The sequence below is a fragment of the Culex quinquefasciatus genome, chromosome 2 (genome assembly GCF_015732765.1).
Source record: "Culex quinquefasciatus strain JHB chromosome 2, VPISU_Cqui_1.0_pri_paternal, whole genome shotgun sequence".
NCBI lineage: Eukaryota > Metazoa > Arthropoda > Insecta > Diptera > Culicidae > Culex > Culex quinquefasciatus.
Window position 1 is genome coordinate 110,800,997 of NC_051862.1, and position 14,465 is coordinate 110,815,461.

At 37.3% G+C, this 14,465-nt stretch overlaps 1 protein-coding gene across 1 annotated transcript; it reads left to right on the top strand.

Moving 5' to 3' along the window:
• The first annotated feature begins 6,974 nt into the window (after positions 1-6,974).
• Positions 6,975-9,952, top strand: LOC119766242 (SUMO-activating enzyme subunit 1-like). Its single transcript, XM_038250680.1, has 3 exons — positions 6,975-7,011; positions 8,934-9,473; positions 9,608-9,952. The coding sequence occupies exons 1-3, from the start codon at positions 6,975-6,977 to the stop codon at positions 9,637-9,639; spliced, it is 609 nt and encodes a 202-aa protein (XP_038106608.1). The 3' UTR covers positions 9,640-9,952.
• Positions 9,953-14,465: the final 4,513 nt, after the last annotated feature.

Below are 14,465 nucleotides of genomic sequence, written 5' to 3' on the forward strand. Positions count from 1 at the left end.
ATTTAAAGAATGAATTATCAAGTTCTTCAAGTTTTTCTTCGTCCTCTTCTTCCAGGGATTTAGAAGTTATCTCACAACATTTTTCTTATAATATTTTGCCTTTATGACATCTTCATCTTCTTCATCTGTTTCTTCTGCAGCCATCTCTCTTCGTTTTTTTGTTAGCTCGTCTTCCGCGTCCAAATATGCCTGTAAGCGCTTTCGGCGGCGGGTGTGCTTAGAAAGCACGGTCTCGAATCCATCGTTGTCTTCTTCGTCAATTTCACTTGTTTCCATTGCATTTTGTTCTGGTTTACTGTTGTTGCTTTTACTGCTGCTGCTGCTTGGCTCGGGTTCAATCGGTTGTGTACTGCTTTTTTGGCCCACCTTTTTACTCGAATCCGCACATTTTTTGTTCTTTGCTTTGAGTTTGCAAAGCGATTTTTTGCCTATAATCGTCACTGTTGCAGCAGCATTGTTTACAGTGAATGATTTCGGCTTTGGCTGTTTCAGCAACATCCGCAGGGTCCGAACTCCATTTGGGATTCCTGGGAAGAAGTTAATCCAGCGGTCGTTGGTGATGGTCAAAACTTCGCCGTATTTACTCATCACTTTGACTACGTCATCATTGCTTATGCCTAGAGGTAGGTCAAGCACACGAACTTCCGTAGCGTTGTTGTCCAGGTAAATCGGGATTTTGCAACCCTGATAAACCAGAGGTTTGTCGATGATGGACGAGGCCATTGCTGAGTCGGCGAACTGCAACACGGCTATTTTTCTTCTATTGCACAATTGCAATGCTCGCAAGTTTTCTTGGTTTACTTGAAGGTCTGCGAGAATTTTTTTTACAAGCTTTGGGCTTGGTTGGTTTTGGAGTTGACAAAAATCCAGAACCACACTGTTTTTGTCTACGGTGCACATTTTAAAAAAAGCGGCGACGCGCACACAAACTGCGGACTGGCGTTGAGAATGCGACTTATAAGGTCGGCGGTTACTTTGCAACTGATTTTTGAATTTTCATACATCCTTTTTGTATGGACAGTAGAGTGTAACAAAAATGACTTTTTGGCGGGCATTCAGGGGTTTGTTCCGGTAGGCATACTGAGCCCTAATCCCAAATTTGGCATTTTGGCCACTAAAGTGTTTATTTTCAACATCACTGGTGCGTAGGCCAGATCCTTGCGCATCTTTTGGTATATATAACATTGAAGTTTGAAGCACCCTGGAACTCGGTATAGACCTTCAAAGTTTGGCATTTTTTCGAAAAATCGTCCCCAGCAAAAAAGATATGCGTCGCACCTCGCGACACCCGAGACGCCATTTGATTTTGCTGGGACCAATTTTTGAAAAAAATTGGCAGAGCTGTTGAGACTATCAAAACATGCAAAAATCCTGAATTTCATCAAAATCGGAGCACCCCCAAAAAATCGACTTTTTGGCGATTTTTGTCCCGGCACATTTCGGCTCCCCGAGCAGACGGAAATAACTTGGGAAGGTCAGTTTTTGATATTGTGAGAAGATCAAAATCCGTTATTGGGATGATCGGATTAGTTGTTAAAATAACAAATTTCCATAACAAAGATTTGTTCGAAAAATAACTCAAATTGTTATTGCTCTGTTATTGCAATAACATACTAATAACATAGAATCCAGAACAATAGAATAACAAGGATAGTAATTCTGAGCGATCCCGAGCAGACGGAAATAACTTGGGAAGGTCAGTTTTTGATATTGTGAGAAGATCAAAATCCGTTATTGGGATGATCGGATTAGTTGTTAAAATAACAAATTTCCATAACAAAGATTTGTTCGAAAAATAACTCAAATTGTTATGGCTCTGTTATTTCAATAACATACTAATAACATAGAATCCAGAACAATAGAATAACAAGGTTAGTTATTCTGAGCGATGGATGGGGAGCACCCAAATAACAAAAACTGTTATTTATATGGATTGATTGCATAACAAAAAGTGTTATTATTTTATCACCCTGAGCAGATTTTTTTAACAGAAAAATAACAGAAATCTTACTGTATTATATTCTTTGGAAGTTGTAACAACACTGACTCACCAGACATTTGATAAGAAACTACCAAACTTCGGATTCAGGTCACTTTAGTCGGCTTTACATGTTTGGCTGATTATGCCTTCTCTCTGGCTACTCCTTTCTGAAAATATAGATAATTATCACAAAGTGTCTTATTCTATCGTGGAAAAAAACTAAAGAACTTATCTGAAACTAGTCGAGCCGGTGATATTTATCGCCACAAAAAAAACTGACTAAATACGATGCATTTTGTTTCGATGATCACTAGTCTGAAAAAGAAAAAAAATCATTATTCTTATAAAACAATCTAACAATTAAAATTTTGAGAAATTATTTAAATTCTCTGGGTTGTTTTCAAAAAGAGTCAACAAACTTTGAATTTTTTGCGTTCAGAGCAGTTGTAGGACTTGAAGCTAAACAATTCGATTTTTTCATGTTTGCTGCGTCCTTTTGAAAAAAAAAAAAAAAAACTAACAGAAACTAAAAACAAGTAAACAAACGAAACGTTTTAAATTATTAATTCATAAAAAGATAAATATTGTTTATAGAAAATTTGTTCACATTGCCATTCAATTGTACTGAACTTCGAAAGATTTTTGATCAAAATGAAACTAAAGGAGCAACATTTTTTTAATTTAATAATTTTAAAGCATTTTGACAGCTGGAACTATTTTGCCATAATATTTAATATCAGGCTACATGTACAAATGAACAAACATTCGTCCTCCTCCTCTACCATTTAACATCTCGAGTTTAGTTAATAATTTACCTGTGAATTGAGAATTTCCAAAATTTCTCTCGCTGTCAAAATGCTTTTAAGAAGCTTTCCAAATTGCAAATGTTGCTCAAGAGACTTTTAATTAAACCCCCGCAAAGCACCCACGACAAAAAGAAATTTAATATTTTTCTAGCAAAATAATGGAAAACGGCCGTTGTGGGTAAACAAACCATTCATGCCAGATATAAACATCCTCTACCATGTTTAAAAACCCACGATGGCGCTTTTGCATTGTTTTGCTAGATTAAACACAAATCTACCGGATCTTACCTTTAACACTTGAAGCCCTCTTCCGGGAAGATGATCACCTGAAAGCTGTGTGGAAGTCCTCGGCAGGTTCAGCTCGGCGAAACCTTTCATAATCCAGTGGTGGACTGCCGGATGACGAAGTCTATATTCCACAGGGCGAAAAACTTCTGCTGGGCGCCGGTGCAGGTGTCCTGCGCTTCCGTCTGTGGCAATTTTGACCACAATTTTGCTGCCAGTCACATCTTCTTGCGATCCGCAAACAATCACACACACGACGAACAACAAACCACTTTGATGGATTGCAATCTTCTTACCGCCCCCTGTTTGTTTACTTCCTACAATCCTGTGGACACTTGCACCTACTTTATGAACCGCGAAACACTTATAAATACCGTAAACAAGCCGAAAAATAGACCCCGACATTCGCGAGTCGCAACGAACAAGACCACAACAAAACGATGGAAAATTTAATTTGACAGCTCTTCCAAGCAGGAGGAGGCGTTCGCGAATCGCGTAACGCGCGAGCCGTTCACGAACACCGTAATGCAAAAAATAAACTAAAAAGTTTTCTATGTTGACTGCAAACTCGATTATCAACTCGATTTTCAATTAGTATTAGTATTGTTAATTATTATGAATCAAAAAATTGCAATGGGGAGGTGCGAAAATTAAACTGCAAAGCTCGCCGCAAAGTGCGATTTTCAGTTACATTGTGGGAGTAAAAAGGGCGGTTGGCGTCCAGCGCGTTTGGATCTGTCAAACATTTGCCAATCTGTTTCTCTTGACAATCTGTAATCTGCAGATGTAAACAATCCGACCTAGATCCCGACACACTAAAATCAAAATCAGTACAAAATAAAATTTACTCAAAAAATTACCCAAAACCTTTGAAAAATTCTATTTTTTTCACACATAAGTGATATGTTTTATCTAGGTGTAGCGTTAGTTAAAGGTTCTCAGGATCGTTTGCAACAAAAAAGCTGTATGTTTACTTGTTTGACTTTGGTCCATTTACAATGTTTTGCTTGAATTTTAGAATAATCCTATCTGGCGTAATTTAGTTCACCCTCGGCTTGGCATCACTGAAACTGCTGCTGTCGCTCGCAACATTCCATGTCATCTTTTCAGGAAAACGCGATCAAAACAAAACAAAACTTTTCAGTCAATCAAACCGCGAGTTGCGAAATCAAACGAAATTTGCGGTTATTCTTCTATCCTAGACGGGTTTGTGCTGAAGTTTTCGTGGCCTGGCGACGATTCTACAGGCAGATCGGACAAGTTAGCTAGCGCCGGATCACGGTGCGCTTCCGGTGATGATTACGTCGCTGCCGCTCATCCCGTTAGACACAAGCAGCGCGATGTTGACCTCCTCCAAACCTGAAGATGATGCTGCACAATGAGCGGAGAAAGCAGCCGCCGGCCGCCTCAGAACAAATCCTAGCACCCAAACCGTAACCAATTCTAGCAACAGAATTTCATTACCTGCTCCTCGTCCTCCTCCTCCAGCAGTTACGATTCATCAGAATCAAGGTGCCTGAGCTTGCCGGAAACGTTCTGCATGGAACTGTCGCAAGAAAAACCGGCCACCATCCTGCTTCTGTCCACCATGCACAACATTTCTAGATGTGACACCTGCAGCTGGCCAAACTAGAAGCCGAAGAGTAGCGCATGATTGCTCGGGTCAAACTCGGATCGAACAAAAGTTATCCGGCGGACCTGGTTTCAAAGCAAGTCTGTCGGTGTGCTGCTGGAGTAAGGGGTAGGTGAGCATCAAATGTTCCGTCAATCCGGTCCAAACTTTCGCTAATAAAATGTTAATTTCCAACCCCCATTCACAGGTAGTCGTCGAGTTTTTCGTTGAAACGTTATCCAAGAAGGACAAAGCCAAGGATCTCGTGCGCGGAAATTCTCGAACAAACAAGAACGAGGAGATTCCCATTCCTGTTCTGGTCCTGGTCGGAATCTCGCAGAAATGTTGTTCAGCATAATTGTGCGAAGGTGCTGTTTTCGCTATGGCTCAACGGAACGCGGTCAGGGCGGCAGGTCGGCAGCATGATATCAGCACGATCGAGACATTCCACGTCGGGGATCATCTAAAGCTGATAGGTTTCGCTTTCAAAAAGAAGTTTTAAATACAATCCGATCTGATACACTCTACTTAGTTCCAAAGTTATATACGGTTATTAGTAAAAATAAAATAAAATATTCAAAAAAATGTACTAAAAATCATCTTGAATAATCTAGATTCGATTCATATACAAAAAAAAAAAAATGAAATAAATCAGATTCAGAAACTGATCTGAGCCGATTTTACCTTAAACTGTTCAATTGTATTTTCGAAAGAACACTGCTGGACGAATTCATCTTTTGGGAAATGTTGACATTTATTATCAAACAAAACAAATAAATTTGTGTTTGATCTTAGTTTGTAAATATTGCCATGTATTATGATGGTGACGGTCTTACCAATGCAAACGCACTGCAAATGATTGATGATTTTAATGATGATTATGAAGAAGAAGCCCAAATATATGTTGATCCGATTTCACCTTAATTTTATGTGTGTTTAAACTCGTTTGTTTTTTCCACTGTCTTGCCTCAAAACTGAGAGTACCCTCGGTGGTTGGTCACTTTTTCGTTTGACATTTTTTAGTTTTTACAGCGTTGAAAGTGACGAGCTGTCACTTTTTAACACGGAACTCACAGTTACTGTCAAACCAAATGTTTGGCAGTAAGTGTAAGCTTATGTAAAGAGGGTGTCAGACTAAAAAGTGACCCCTTTTTAACAACAAGTGGTGTCAAACCAACGGGTTTTCAGTGTATAGGGTTTAAAATACACGGTGCAGAATATTTGATAATCATTGGCAAATCATGTCCAAAGCACCTAATGGATGGAAAATGGGATCTCCAAATACCTAATTCTAAAATATTTTACTTAACTAGGCAGATTAAAAAAATGGGCAAAGTCCAAAAAAAGTTGTAAAATATGATTTTAATGTTATTGTACATCTTCTAATTCAATCTGATACTTCCCATTTTTTCATTAAACGGATTCAGTAATTATTTTGTTACAAATAACAAATTCATATTCCTGCTCGGGAATATGAAAAACATAACTTAAACTGTTATTATCGTCTAATTCCTCATTTACAATGGAATATCAAACTAATAACAGTTCCTGTTATTATGCAATTAAATGAAGAAACATAACTTAAACTGTTATTATCATCTTATTTAACATTTGCAATGGAATATCATATCAATAACGGTTCTTGTTATCATGGAATAAAATGGAAAAACATAACTTAAACTGTTATTATTGTCTTATTCCACTTTTCCAATTGAATACCATCCCAATAACATTTTTTGTTAAAATAACAGAAACTGTTATTATTTTTTCTTCCAAAAATTATTTACAAGAATATTCAATAACAGTTTCTGTTATTTTAACAAAATTTGTTATTGAAATGACATGAATTTTGTTATTACCGTCTGCCCGGGCTCCGCACAAAATAACAAATCTTGTTATTCCTTCATGATTCCTTCTGTGTTATTGGTTTGTTATTGCAATAACAACATAATAACAGTTTAAGTTATTCTTCGAACAAATCTTTGTTATTGATTTTTGTTATTTTAACAACTAATCCGATCATCCCAATAACATATTTCGATCTTCTCACAATATCAAAAACTGACTTTCCCAAGTTATTTCCGTCTGCTCGGGTAGATTTACACTTCATGATTTAAAATGAATTATCTTGAAGCATGAAATAGTGTTTTAAATTGAGTTCATTGTTCAGATTCATAATGATAGTCTCACTCGAATATTATTTATACCAAAATACCTGCTTGGCGTAGACTGTTTGTGACGAGCATAAACTTCAGGAAGCTCTTGTCTTTACGATTTTTTTAGGAGGGTTATGTCGTTCTTCTCGATGCAGTGCTTCCGCAGAACATGTAGTTGATCCTTTTAGCTTGAATAACTAAAAATAAAACGTATTTAAGAAAAAGATTCATAAATAAACAGGACTATTTCTTACCAGTGCAAACGACCATAATTGTAGAATCCAAGTTAATCCTCATCGAAACTCTGTAAAAAATAAAGAAAAAAACAAAGTATCAACTCGACAAAAAAGTAACTTTCAATTCTCGGTCTATTCCGTATTAACTTTTCAATAGGGCGAATCTGTAGATGTAAACAAACAGTCTATCCCACTTGCTCTAGTGACAGTTAACGTTGAGTAAGAAAGGGATAGGCCGCTTGTTGACATCTACAGATTCGTCCTATTCGAAAGTTAATACGGTATATATTTTGTTTGCTACAATAGTAAAATTTTACTTATCTGATCCTTTTCGATGTAGTCCTCCTCCTCCTGCTTTTTCTCTTCTTAGTCCAAACGAAATTTCATCACATCCGGATTGCTCCGGGCTGAACTGTTGCAAGCAATTTTTGTCTTATTGTGTAAACAAACACGGTCCTTTTCCGGTCGAAAACAAAATAAGCATTTGTTTACGTTTAGAGTCTAATACGAATCACTTTTTTGTTGTTTTTAAAGTTCTTCCTTTCCTTTGTGTCTCAACCGATTGCTCCTACTGTCGGAATAGGTCGGAATTAGTCAAATAATTGCTTGAACAATCACCAAAGTCCAATCAGACGGGATGTTTTAACTCCGATCTGCGCCTTCGCCACTTGCGTCTGGAAACATAAAAATCAACACAAATCACTGTACTCTTTCTTGTTTCAGTAAAAACTTACCAAAAAGATCCTTTTCACTTATTATTCACACTTCATATACATATTTATCACCACAGAAAGCATAAAAACGACTTTATCGTCCGTCGCGCGAAACACAACAAAACATTTGCGTAGTTTGTTTTGACAGCGCTCATCCAAGCAGGCGATGAGACGCGCGTCGTGCGCAGCTGTAGGGAGCGTTCACAAATCACGAAATTGAAATACATTATACGTAAATTTTGTTATTTATAAAACTACAATATTTTTGATTTTACTAAGCACCAAAATAGTAATAATATTTTATGAATTCAGCGCTGGGTTATGTCCTAATGGCAATATTATTAAATTATTTGTTTCCATCTTTTCATGAAAAGATCCGGCAATGTACTCAATAATATCTTGCTGACAAGAAATGAATTCTGAGTACTTTGTAATACTACCCAAAAATTAGTAGCTATTAATCGAATCACTAAATTTCAAGTATATCTGTAGCAACTTGACAAAAATATCTGCAGAATTGCATTTCCGAAATGACGACACCTCGTAAAATCCACCCGCTCTTTTGACATTTCAAATTTCAAAACAATCGCAGCAACCCATTTTGTGTGCGCGTTTTGTGTAGAGAGCCTAATATAGGTTTTACACCGTTACGTCATTTGACTGCTCGTGTGCACTGTTTACATGGTCTTCGTCGATTGTCGACGAATTTCCCCGAACAAAATCGACGAGCTCATCGAACCGTGCTAAGTCCATGTAAACAGTGCACTCCATTCTAACCTCCAAATTGAGTCGGCGTAAAACCTAATATGGAGAGGCGAAATGTCATTCTCAGGGTTCCAATCGAACTGTCAAATCGGGGTTCCAATCGAGCAACAAGATCATGCAAGATCAAGGTCGGAATCAATTTAAAATAATTTTGGCAAAAAAATGAGACTTATAACAATCACAAGTATTGTAAAACTGTTGTTGATAATAATCAAGTAGATTTTGTTATGTTTGTGCTTGTTTGGTGCATGAAAAGTGCCAGCACCAAAGAAAAACAACAAGTATTTCAACCTTAAATTTGAATGACTTTGGGTGTTTGAAATTTCTCCCAGAACATTTCATTTCCCTATGTAGGTCCCTAGTTTTGTGTGGTGTTTAGTGGTTTGGGCCAACGGAATCGAGCTGACCGAGCAGGAAGCGGAGCTGTACGACCGGCGGATTCGCCTCTGGGAACTCGACTCGCAGAAACGACCTCGCGCCGCCCGCGTAGTGCTCGCCAGTTTAAACGATCAACGGAACAGATCGCCGAAACATCATCCTGTCGACGTCAAGGAGGCGGATTTTTGCTCGCAATTTTTGGCCCCGCAAACCGCACTGGGAACGAACCGTGGTGAGGCATCGCTCGGTCGCGCCCAGCATCTAAACCCGATGGTGGAGCTGAAGGCGGACACGGAAAAGCTGGAAGAGCATCCGGACATCTTGCGGCGCATCAAGAAGGACATCGAAAAGAGTCTTCCGGCCAAGGTGGAGCAGATCCTGCGCGTCGAAATGACCTCCTCACCAAGACGCGCTGCGCAAGGGCAACACATTCCCCAACATTGTGATCGAGCTGAAAACCATGCGCTGTTGACCCGGCCCACGGAGTTTGAAACGCAAACCTACCAAGACGAAGTGGTCGTTCAGCTGCTGAAAGGTTCCGGTAAGTTGGTATTGCTAGACAAGCTGCTCTGCCGGCTAAAGGAAACCGATCACCGGTTGCTGATCTTCTCCCAGATGGTGCGCATGTTGGACATTCTCGCGAAGTACCTTCTAATGCCGCTCTTTTCATTTCAGCGTTTGGATGCATTAAAGGTAGAATCAGCTGAACGAGCTGCAGGCCCAGGCGTGAGCGCATCGAATCGGTCAGAAGAACCAGGACGACATTCACCGGCTCGTGACGGCCAAATCCGTCGAGGAGGAATTTGTGGAGCGAGCGAAAAAGAAGATGGTGCTCGACCACTTGGTCATCCAGCGGATGAACACGACGGGGCGGACCTTGCTGGACAAGAACGGCGATATATAGTTTGGCGCGGAAGAGTTGTTTAAGGAGGACGAAGACGGGGACGACGAGTTGGTTTGTGATATCGATGAGATTTGGAAGCGGGCCGAGACGAGGAACGAAGCGTCGGAAATCCTGTTAATCGCGTTCTTCGTGGCCAACCGCCAGATTGTGTCCGGCTCGCGCGAAAGGACAACACAAGTACAAGGGCATCAACGCGCTCTACTTCTTGCCGAACCGTTACTGGCTGTGCGTGGACTACAGACCGTCGATCAAGATCTGGAATCTGTCCTGCAAGCTCAAGGTCGAAGAGCTGAAGTTGTCGCTGACCCGACGCAGTGCCTGTCGCTGGCCTGACGGATAGACCCCGTATGCCGGCTACTCCGACATCATCCGCCTCTGGCAGGTGTTCGTGTTGGCTCGCAAAAAAGTATTTGTGTGTGCGCCGTTAGAAATATGCATATAGAAATGCGCGAATGAATCGTCTAAGTTCTTTTGAAATAAAAATAGTAAAGAAAAATGGGTCTTGCTTAAATCTAGAAAAAAGGCAGTTTTCTTAAACGCAAGTGGTTAAATTCGAGTGCGATATATTTTTCAATGCGGAATAACAGAACTAGCTACATAGGAGCAATTCTCTACGAAATCGGTCTTTTTTCTTCAATTTTAATTTTTGTATTTTTTAATCCGACTGAAACTTTTTTGGTGGCTTCGGTATGCCCAAAGAAGCCATTTTGCATCATTAGTTTGTCCATATAATTTTCCATACAAATTTGGCAGCTGTCCATACAAAAATTATGTTTGAAAATTCAAAAATCTGTATCTTTTGAAGGAATTTTTTGATCGATTTGGTGTCTTCGGCAAAGTTGTAGGTATGGATACGGACTACACTGGAAAAAAATGATACACGGTAAAAAAAATTTGGTGATTTTTTTATTTAACTTTTTATCACTAAAACTTGATTTGCAAAAAAAACACTATTTTTAATTTTTTTTTTAATTTTTGGTATGTTTTAGAGGACATAAAATGCCAACTTTTCAGAAATTTCCAGGTTGTGCAAAAAATCTTTGAGTGAGTTATGAATTTTTTAATCAATACTGATTTTTTCAAAAAATCGAAATATTGGTCGCAAAAATTTTTCAACTTCATTTTTCGATGTAAATTCAAATTTGCAATCGAAAAGTACTTTAGTAGAATTTTGATAAAGTGCACCGTTTTCGAGTTAAATCCATATTTAGGTGACTTTTTTGAAAATAGTCGCAGTTTTTAATTTTTTTAAATTAGTGCACATGTTTGCACACTTTTGGAAAAAATATTTTTGAAAAGCTGAGAAAAATTCTCTATATTTTGCTTCTTCGGACTTTGTTGATACGATCTTGGGTTGCTGAGATATTGCAATGCAAAGGTTTAAAAACAGGAAAATTGATGTTTTCTAAGTCTCACCCAAACAACCCACCATTTTCTAATGTCGATATCTCAGCAACTGATGGTCCGATTTTCAATGTTAATATATGAAAAATTTGTGAAATTTTCCGATCTTTTCGAAAACAATATTTTCAAAAAATTTAAACCAAGACTAACATTTCAAAAGGGCCAAACATTCAATATTACGCCCTTTTAAAATGTTAGTCTTGTTTTGAAAATTTTGAAAATATTGTTTTTAAAAAGATCGGAAAATTTCACAAATTTTTCATATATTAACATTGAAAATCGGACTATTAGTTGCTGACATATCGACATTTAAAAATGGTGGGCTGTTTTGGTGAGACTTAGAAAACATCAATTTTCCTGTTTTTAAACCTTTGCATTGCAATATCTCAGCAACTAAAGATCGTATCAACAAAGTCCGAAGAAGCAAAATATAGAGAATTTTCTCAGCTCTTCAAAAATATTTTTTCCAAAAGTGTGCAAACATGTGCACTAATTTAAAAAAAAGAAAAACTGCGACTATTTTCAAAAAAGTCACCTAAATATGGATTTATCTTGAAAACGGAGCACATTATCAAAATTTTACTAAAGTACTATTCGATTGCAAATTTGATTTTACATCGAAAAATGAAGTTGAAAAATTTTTGCGACCAATATTTCGATTTTTTGAAAAAATCAGTATTGATTAAAAAATTCATAACTCGCTCAAAGATTTTTTGCACAACCTGGAAATTTCTGAAAAGTTGGCATTTTATGTCCTCTAATTATATCAAAAAATAATAAAAATAGTGTTTTTTTGCCAATCAAGTTTTAGTGATAAAAAGTTAAATAAAAAAATCACCAAATTTTTTTTACCGTGTATCATTTTTTTCCAGTGTAGTCCGTATCCATACCTACAACTTTGCCGAAGACACCAAATCGATCAAAAAATTCCTTCAAAAGATACAGATTTTTGAATTTTCAAACATCATTTTTGTATAGACAGCTGCCAAATTTGTATGGAAAATTATATGGACAAACTAATGATGCAAAATGGCTTCTTTGGGCATACCGAAGCCACCACAAAAGTTTCAGTCGGATTAAAAAATATAAAAAAAATCGAATGACCGAAATCCTAGAGAACTGCTCATAGGCGTCATCCATAAAGTATGCCACGCTCTAGGGGGGGGGGAGGTCTGGGTCTGAGCAAGCGTGACATTGCATGCTATAAGGGGGAGGGGGGGGGGAATATAACTAAAACTGTTATTATCGTCTTATTCCTCTTTTCCAATGGAATATCAAACCAATAACAGTTCCTGTTATTATACAATAAAATGGAAAAACATAACTTAAACTGTTATTATCATCTTATTTCACATTTCTAATGGAATATCAAACCAATAACAGTTCCTGTTATTATGGAATTAAATGGATAAACATAACTCAAACTGTTATTATTATCTTATTCCACATTTCCAATTGAATATCATCCCAATAACATTGTTTGTTAAAATAACAGAAACTGTTATTTTTTTTTCTTCCAAAATTTATTTTCAAGAATATTCAATAACAGATTCCGTTATTTTAACAAAATCTGTTATTGAAATGACATGAATTTTGTTATTACCGTCTGCCCGGGTCGCGGCATGAAGCCAGTCCGGGATTGGCTAAGTTTCTTGTAGAACTTACCCCGGGCGGAAAGTGAGTTGGTGGATATAACTTCGAACTATCTTGGCTTGTTTATTCGCATCTTGCTGTAAACTCCTCGAGTTATGACGACTTTTGAAACCGACTGCGTATCATGGAAAGTATATTCCATGATCATACTGCATTATCTACAGTTGATATTGAGGTGTTAGTGGTAGTTTTTTTGGACTTAGCAAAAATTTCGAAAATTTTATTTTTTCCAAAAATCTACCCGAACATTATGAAATGATTTCAAATTTATGCTGGACTTAGAAAAATTAGCAGTCACTGACATAATTTTCAATTTCCGACACTTAGAATAATTTTCATGAGCTGATATTTTAAAGTTTGATTTTATTTATGCTGGACTTTGAAATTTTTGTGTATATTTTTCAATTATTTACTTTTACAGAAAAAGCATTTTTTTGGGACTTAGAAAATTTTTGGGAGTTTGGAAACATGATAAATTATTTTGATGTTTATTTTTGCTTTGAACCAAAATTTCGGAAAAATCGTCGAAATTACAGGAAATTTTCGTCCGATTTTTACAAAAACTTCAGTTTGTTCCTAAAATAATGTCCCTAACAAAACGTCTTCATTGAAATTTTGAAATTCGAAAGTTGGTTTTTAATAATTATTGATATACCCCCTACAAAAATCGTTCCGGCACTTAGAAAATTTACGGGATCCGTATCACGACAAGATTTTTGGTAGAATTTATTAGATTTTCAGGACTTTGCGAAATTTTTGCTCTCAGCCAGTTGAATATTTTTCAACATTTTGAAAAATTATTTTGATAGGCTTTTTGAAATTTTACTGTGGATTTTTGGACTTATGCAATTTTAGGAATATTTTCATAAACTTTTATTTTTAATTAAAAAAAATGGAATATAGAGACTTTGGATTTTTCGTGATTTGGAAAATTATTGTGACATTTTGGCAATTCAACGCTTTCTCCACAATTTTTTAATGAGTTTTTAAAGTAAAATAATTTTTCAACTTTGAAAAATCTTGTTTTGATGTAAGTGCGTATATTCCTGCAATATTACTCATATTTGTGAAGAGGAAGAAGGGGGGGGTCTGAATTGTGGCGGGGTGCATTAAAAACCAATAAAATTATTTTTGGGATCAAAATCTACTTTATGAACTTGATATGATTTTTGGAAGATTTCAGTTGTTTGCTACTATAAACTCAACTTGATGTGGCATTGTTGGTCAAATAAACTCAACAAGATTTTTCGCAGATACGCCACGAACAATTTATGTTCGTGGCCATGTTCGGTTATCTCTTAACCATACCCTGGGGTGAACTTGACTTGTTCGTGTTTTTACGAACATGGGTAGATTTTTCCAAGATGCAACTTTCTACCCGTGACGCGTTTCGTTGGAGCGATACAGCTGTTCCATGTCCCGAAAGAGATGGGTTTGCTGTCTTCGCAACTGTTTGTACGACTCCTTGTTCCCACGGGTGTTGTGCAGCAGCCACTTGTCCCGCGCTGCTTTCTTCTCGTCCCAAATCGCTTGACATTCCTCGTCGCTGCGTTGATGGCTGCTTCCATATGG